The sequence below is a fragment of the Chenopodium album genome, chromosome 15, assembly GCF_948465745.1.
Source record: "Chenopodium album chromosome 15, dcCheAlbu1.1, whole genome shotgun sequence".
NCBI lineage: Eukaryota > Viridiplantae > Streptophyta > Magnoliopsida > Caryophyllales > Amaranthaceae > Chenopodium > Chenopodium album.
Genome location: NC_137848.1, coordinates 11,033,783 through 11,041,694, shown reverse-complemented (window position 1 = coordinate 11,041,694; position 7,912 = coordinate 11,033,783). Strand labels below are relative to the sequence as shown.

Below are 7,912 nucleotides of genomic sequence, written 5' to 3'. Positions count from 1 at the left end.
ACGTGTCTTATTGCCATCTTCAGAAGTTTTGGAAGCAACTTCCAAGAGGCTGAAAACTTCTGCGGTAATTCCCTGTACCATGCTAGATTACTAGCTCAGGAACTTTAGTGGCAGAGAGGCTGGGCTGACTACCTAGAAGCTTTCTCGTAAAACCAATAAGTGATCGCCGCTGGAAGAGATTCCAACTATGCTTCCCTCTTACGTTAGAAGTGGAATCCAAGCTCCTCCACTGGGATTCCTATCATTCTGTCCCCTTGGCATTAAAGCTTCACATTATCCTCACTTCCGTCAAACTGGTGAGTAACTTTTGAACAAGATTACAACTGCAGGCTAAATCTGAAACCCGGGAGGAATCTTCTACGTTTGATTTATGAGGTGCATAAGCTATACAATACAACAAAATAAAACATCCTGAACACTTGTAAATCAATGAGATGAGAATTCTAAGTTATAAGGTTACAACTTTTCAAAAGAATGTGCAGATTTACAATCCTAGCTCAGCAATTTTCATAGGACATCCTCCTGCAATAGAAGATGCATAAAACTTACACGTCCTATATTCCTAAACATCTTCATTAGAGGTCATCACACAACAGGTGTCACTGCTGCCTATACGGGGATCACCAAAGCTAACATGCTACATCTAGAATTTTCTAATTTGTAGGGCTAGCACAGTTCTGTGTTGACTCAGCTCCAGCTGCCCAAGAGAGTAATGGCACAAACAAGAAGAAATACTGGGAGTTTAACTGTTTGCAGATGGATTTTCAGTACAAATTTGTCATTAGAACTGATCATGAATTAGCAACTGTGTTGGCAACTTCAGTATGGTCAGACTCCTTAACAGTCACTCCTTTCTCTTGATTGAACTGCAAACAATGAATGCAAAGTTAAGACTTGAGACAAAACTAGTTGAGACACAAGACTTTGAGAGCATCAAAAGGATGACTGACTTAGCTCAGAGCTCTAGCATCAGAAATTCTACTTTAATGAATCAATGAAGATAGTCTAAATTAAATACTGCAGTAGTGCAGTTTTATATCAAGTTATCAACAATAAGCTAAAAACACAGTTTTAACTTTCCGGACAAAAAAAAAATAAAAAAATAAAAAAGGTATGCATCAACATAATCAACATTTCATTAGAAATGTATAAATTCCAACCTGCTAATTGCTTTACGGCTTTACATATACTAGGTTAATGAAAAGAAAAGTACGAAAAAACATAATAACAGAACTGATGAAACCAACTATTTCTGCAAGAGGAAAATAGAAATTATATGCAAGATTACATTCGTATTATATGGAGATGTTACAGGTGAAGATCACAGAATCTTAATCAAGCATGTGCAAGTTAACAAATTATAGAGTATATAGTAGTTTCAGGCAATCTGGCAAACAACAGAGGAAAATTTCTGGATTTCATGCAGGAATCTTTACTCTTAATTGTTTCAAGTGGCTTACGGCATGAAGGAAAGGGTATCTGAAAAGAGGAAAGAAACACTACTTCATAGAGTTCTTTAACATGGCCTCTTATTTCGCCTGGTTGTCAGATTTGACTGATGGGCAATAAATTTTTTTTGAGGGGGGTTTTTAAGATGAAAACCTCCCTATTTTCTAACAGTTCGAAAGGCAAATAAATCAGATTCAATTTTTTTTTGGTAATAATATAAAGTATCCTTTCACTCAACTGTCAAAGGCAATTCTTCTCCATTATCCTTCCATATAAGGGTTAATGGGTTATCATCTCAGGGTTTGATGCAATTTCAAGCGCAGGCTTCTCAACATGCCCGAGCAGCAAAATTGTTATCACACACGAAATTCAAAACTTTTACCAATGCATGTAAAGTTGATAGCTTCATGTTTACACGGACATCATTCAATGCATACAAGTAAGCATTACAAAATTGTAGACAAGGTGTAATGGATAAGCCAATGCACTTCAACTATCATGGAATCTTAAAAAAGGAAAATAATCATTTTTTACCTGCTTCTCAGGTTCTGCTGATTGAAATCTCATATGTCCAATGTTGCTGAAGGCCTTTTCTTGTCCTTGAGATACATGCTTTAAGGGAGAAAATTCTACTAGTGACAACTGTGACTTTTTCCGCTTCCTTCGCCGAGTAAGATTTGGGCTCCAAAACGGTGGTGGTGTATCAGGAATATGATACAGGACGCCTTTCAGAGTATCAGAGCCCAAATTCACAGACACAACATACCCATGATCCAATTTTTCGTCAATAACTCCAATCAAAGATGCACCAGGCTGTAAATGGACACTTGCTGCATGAAATAATCACAGCATTTTCTCGTTACAAACAACTCAACTGAAAAACAAAAAATCAATTCTGATGCATATAGATAAAAATGGTTCCATGGGAGCAAGAATTATGTGCTGTAAATAGCTCAATCTAAATCCTATCTAACAGCCATGCTTCTTTTCTACTAGGAAGCACACTGGGTCATAAGCTAAATTGTGATTTGCCTATTTCTTAATAAAAAAAAAAAAAAGAAAAAAAGAAAAAAAAAAAGCTCTGGTTGAGTGTCTAATGCAGAATTAAGCATATCAACGAGGTTTCAGACAAGTCAATTGTCAGATCGCTCTTATTCACACTGGTACAGCACATAAGTGATACCACACCTTGAGGTCTAATGACATAGAAACAAGAAGGTATTTTGACTCTTGGGGTTATCTTCAGGTTTGCTTTGACAACAATTGGAAGATTATGGTGGAAAACTTAGGCTTTGTTCTTTCACTTGATTTTTGCTGAATTAAAATTAATTTTGCTGAACTTAGATAATTTTTACTGAAATTACATTATTTTTGTTTAACTTAAATTACTTTTACCCAAATTAAACTATTGTTGTTGAACTTAATTTATTTTTTCAGAACATAAATTTGTTATTTACTGAATAGAACTTATATTTACATATTTGCTAATTTTTTTACTATATTTTTTTGTTATCTAAAGTTAATGACTTCTATTGATTAGAACTTATGTTTCCTGAACTAAACTTATTTTTGCTGAACTTAACTTATTTCTATTGAAATAATATTATTGAACATTATTTGAATTAGCTGAGGGAAACAGGGCCTTAATAGGTTAGGACAATGCCCAGGGTAAAAAGGAAATGAAAAGCAATTCTAATATATACAAGTAAATTAATAAGTGATCTCTTGCTTATATATTTTTGATCTAGTTATTATAATAACCACAATGTTATACCGCACTTCAATTTCCACTAGAGAAGTTCATGAACATATGATTCTTCCTTTGTTCCTTTTCAAATGAAACAATTTGAAATTTACACAATTTACACACTACACATTGTTTATTTTTCGTGATTTTTCTATAAGGAAAAACATAATCACGTAGGATCTTGTTAAATTCGTCACAATTTGTACTTTCATATATCGATATATTTTTTTTTATAGTTTTTAAATATTGATTATTGAAGATATTAATGGTGAAAGATATGCATTGGCATGCGTGAATATGAGATGTTTCATTATACCAGAATGCATTATGGATTTATGGCAAATGATGAGGCAAATCATCAGTCAATAACTATTTTCCAATAGGCAGCAATTAACATGTACTTGTATATAGCAGTAGCAGCAGAGGTTGAGTGGGGCAACCTAACAAATTATGCTTTCCACAATAAGATATAGGGTGGGAACTGGCAAGAAAGCATAACTGAGAAAGATAAGTCGCTCTGGTTTTTCTCATTGGCACATCTCAATCATAAAGATGTGATGGCTAATAGTTGTGGTTTCATCAACACAAGCAAAAAAAACATCTCAAACTACATCATCAATGAAGTGTGTTATCTAAAATAGTTCCAACATTTACTTGGATCCATTTTCATAATAAAGTCACCTTTTTTGAAAAAAAAAAATTATATTCTCACTATTCTTCAATCAGTAGTATAAATTCACATCCAATAGGAACAGTAAACATAAAAAGTCTAAAAATATTGGCTGACCGGCATATAAGAAGCCCATCCAAATACCTTGCAAATGGCTCATGTTGGTAGATTTTTCATTGAAGTCTGAAGTAGATTCCATAGTTGAGCCAATAACAGTAATTTGTTCTGCAGCATCTAAGGAGCACAATCAAATGGAGATTTGTCAGGGAGCTAATTGGAAAAGCATATGGAAGTCATAGTAGCTAATGATGAAGCTATTGTACCAGTGATAGCAACTGCTGGAGCTTTTTTCTTTAAAAAATATGCCTGCTCAAAGTGATATAACAATGACAAATAATACTTGCGTAGGAGAAATGATCTTTTGATAGTCACAAAATTGAAGGCAGAAACCACCTCCTCCCATTTCCGATCTGAAATTACCTAAGACAGTAGAAGGAATATTATAATTTCAGCATGAATACAGAAGTTACATAAATCAATGTAAGGTTACAGTGTTGCAAAGGTCGGGTATGAAAAGGAAACAAGAAAGTTAACTCCAAATTTATTGAGAAGATTTCAAGGTGAATAAGTCCACAAAGAAGACTTTTCTCCTCACTCCCAAGTCCCAGTCACCATTGCAAACTCCCTCCACTGTCTTAAACAGAACAAACCTAAACAGGGCATCTATTAAACCAGCCAAGCTCATGCATAACAAAACAACCAACAACCCAATATACTCCTAGCCTACCTGTTTTAGACACTTCTAGCCGAATCTGAGCAACATAGGTGAAGGTAGAAGATATGCTTTCACAAAACATAAAAAGTTATTTCAATTGTGCCAGCTTTTTCAAAAGTCAGTCACTTACTCAACATTAGGTTTTATACATAGGTTATAAAGTATGGTCAAAGTGGGGCATATGATCAACGCAAAATGTCAAATTGAACAATTACAAAATGGAGGGAATGGTAAATTTGTTTCCCCATCCCCCAAATCTCAAAAAGTAGATTACAAAATCACGGCAAAATTGCAGACAAACAGATACATGGAGAACTCAGGATTCTGAAAATCTATAGGCAGAGGAAGAAGAAAAAAAAATCCTGAGGAACTGTTTACAAAACAACAATACAATATGTTAATAACAGTAATCAACTATGAACATTAATACAAACAGAGAAAAAAACAACAGATGGAAAGGTCTATTGATTTCGTTCAATTTCATTATTGAAATTACTACTTACTTGGTCAAGACCACCACGAGACGTAACCTCTACAAACAGGCGATGTAAATCTAGAGTAGTTCCTCCAACAGAAGGAGAACTGCACATTAATCAAAAAAGTTTGAAACCCTATTAGTAATTATTAAACCAAAATATAAACTTCAACTAACCCAAACCAAAAAATAACCCAAACAACAACTAGCAGCTAATCAATCCAATGAATAGCAATCTAAATTAATTTCAACATCATCAAAGGAACACCTTTTTTTCATTCAACCTAGTTTGATAAGGCGGTATCGGATGTTCTCAAAAGGAATTAATTTCACAACAATTGGTCAGAATTGACAGAAAAGGCTTCTCTATAAAGCTCTTACACCCTTTTCTCTTCTTCCAAAATGGGTGAAATTAGACTAAGACAAAGCTAATAACATGATTTCTCCTCATTTTTTTCCCCAATTCCTTAATAATTTGATAATCAAACAAATAAACCCTTTGATTTCACAAATTCTCCTCAAATTTAATCATGCATTACTATTATTATTTAAACAAAAAAATTCCCAGAAGTGAGTAGAATAAACCCATTATATGAGAGCAAAAATTGAAAAAAAAAATATATAAAAATTGAATGAGAAAAGTGGGAAAACAAATGCATAAATCAAAAAGGGAAGGAGAGAGAGAACAAACATGAAATGGGTGTGGAAGGAAGAGTGAAAATGTTTGAGCTTTTGCAAGAAAAGGTCAGAATTTTGCACAAGTTTGTGGTATTCAGCTTCATCCGAAATTTCTGGGTAACATTTTGTTGTTGTCGATTCCTCAGCCTGCTGGTTTTCCTCTTCCTGCTCTTCCATCTCCATTTCTATGGTCATTGAATTTCTTCGAGTATAATGTGTAAGGTTAAAGGTTCTCTATTTTCTTCCCCTACTCACTTCAGTGTTTAGCTTATTTCGTCACAAGAATCACTTGTACAGACATATTATTTTTTTCAAGGAGCAATGAATATTATTCCGTATTTTGAAAAAATTGATTCTAATAATTCTATTTTTAGCCGATTCGCTGTTAATAATCCCACCTTCAAATTATTATTTAATAATAATCACACCTTTATACGGCATCTTTTTCTATTGGTCCCTTATGACCGGTAAATTTCTTTTGTTTTTTGAAAGTTTATGACCGGTAACCTGAAAATTGGGTAAACATTAGTTTTTTTTAATTTGAGTGACACGTGTCACTAAATAATTGGTCAATTGTTTTTTAAAAAAAAGAACCTAAATTATTTTTTTTTAAAACACAACCAGCCCCAAATGAACACCGTAAGGGTCCCTAACCCCAATCTCCGGCAGCCCCTCTTCCACCGCCGAACCCCCATCCCCACTACCGGAACCCCATTTCCGCCTTACCCAACAAAAACCGGCCCGATTCCAACCCTCACACCCACGAAAACCATTGAAGCCCTTAATTTCAATGAATTGAAAAAAAAAAATAAGTGAATCAATTTCAAGGGATGGCTTGAGGTTGAATTTAGGTAAGAGTTTCGGTGGTTTTCGGCGGTTAGAGGTGATTTTCGGCGGTTAGAGGGGGGGTTTCGGCGATTTGGTGGGGTTTTTTTAGGGTGGTGGCTGTGGTGGTTTCGAGGGTGGGATTCGGATTAGGGGGAGATTTCGGGGTTGCTTTTTGTCAACGGGGTGGTTTTCGGTAATGAGGTGTTCCGACCGACCATTTTCAGGGGTGTAGTGTGGAGGCTGGCCGGTTTTTGGTGGGGCTAAGGTAAGGTTAGGTTCACGGTGGGTGGGGGTGGCCAGTGGGTTTTGTTTATTTTTTTTTAAGTTTTGTTTTTTATTTTTTATTTTTTCTGTTTTGTTTTTTTTATTTTTTCAGTTTTTTTTTTTTAAATTTTATTTATGTTTTATTTTTCAACCGATTAAAAAAACGACACATGGCATATTAACCTGTCAAAATCAGTTACCAACAGGTTAGGGACCAATAAAAGAAAATCCCCTATATAGGTGGGATTATTAAATAATAAGGAAAAATTAGAAATAATAATCCTAACTTTTATGAATTTTGTTAGAATAATCCCAATTTAGGATTACTCCAGAATAATCCGAACTTTATGGGGTCTTCTTTTTCTTCAATCCCAAATACCGGTTATCGGTAGAATGGGTTAATTTTTTTTTTTTTTTTGGTTAAAGTGACACATGTTGCAAATTAATTGGTTAAAAAATTTAATTAAAAAAAACAACAAAATAAAAAAAAATCAGAAAACCCTTGAATCCGACCAGGGCGACCACCAACCGTACCACGGAAGCCGGCCAGCCAAAAACCTGGCCACCAACCACGAATTTCAGCCACCAGCCACGAACTCCGGGCTGGCATACCGATCACGAAATTCACTTGAAACCCCTCCCCTAATCCCGAAAACACTTACCCCACCCCTGAATTTGCGTAACTCCCATGAATTTGCGATTTGGGGTATTGGTGGCTGCGATTTTGGGGTTTCGGTGGCTGCGTTTTGGGGTTTCTGTGGCTGCTATCTTGGGGTTTCGGTGGTCACGTCGGGGGAATTGGAGGGGGTTTGGGGGAGGGGGGAAAACGGCGACGCAAGGGGTGGGGGATAGGCGGCGGTTTCGGGGCTGTTTCGTTGGTGGAGCTGGGCAGGGGGTTTATTGCGCTCTTGTGGCTGTGGAAGGAAGGTGGTTTCAACAGTGGTGAAGGGGGAGGTGGTGGCTGTCAGGGCTGGGCTAGGGAGTGGCTGTTAGGCTGGTGGGGGACTGTTTAGTGGCAGAGGTGTG

General features: G+C 35.9%; 1 protein-coding gene across 1 annotated transcript; it reads right to left on the bottom strand.

The window, feature by feature from the left end:
- Positions 1–337: 337 nt before the first annotated feature.
- LOC145582944 (high mobility group B protein 10-like) lies at positions 338–6,136 on the bottom strand. The gene is made up of 6 exons (XM_081640011.1): positions 5,808–6,136; positions 5,145–5,223; positions 4,190–4,346; positions 4,011–4,100; positions 1,984–2,279; positions 338–866 (listed from the first exon to the last, which is right to left on the bottom strand). The coding sequence occupies exons 1-6, from the start codon at positions 5,987–5,989 to the stop codon at positions 792–794; spliced, it is 879 nt and encodes a 292-aa protein (XP_081496137.1). The 5' UTR covers positions 5,990–6,136; the 3' UTR covers positions 338–791.
- Positions 6,137–7,912: the final 1,776 nt, after the last annotated feature.

Coding starts and splice junctions, on each gene's coding strand:
- LOC145582944 (XM_081640011.1), bottom strand. CDS start 5,989: ATGACCATAGAAATGGAGATGGAAGAGCAGGAAGAGGAAAACCAGCAG. Junction 5,224..5,807: donor TCCTTCCACACCCATTTCAT/GTTTGTTCTCTC, acceptor ATTAATGTGCAG/TTCTCCTTCTGTTGGAGGAA. Junction 867..1,983: donor CAGCAGAACCTGAGAAGCAG/GTAAAAAATGAT, acceptor CATTGTTTGCAG/TTCAATCAAGAGAAAGGAGT.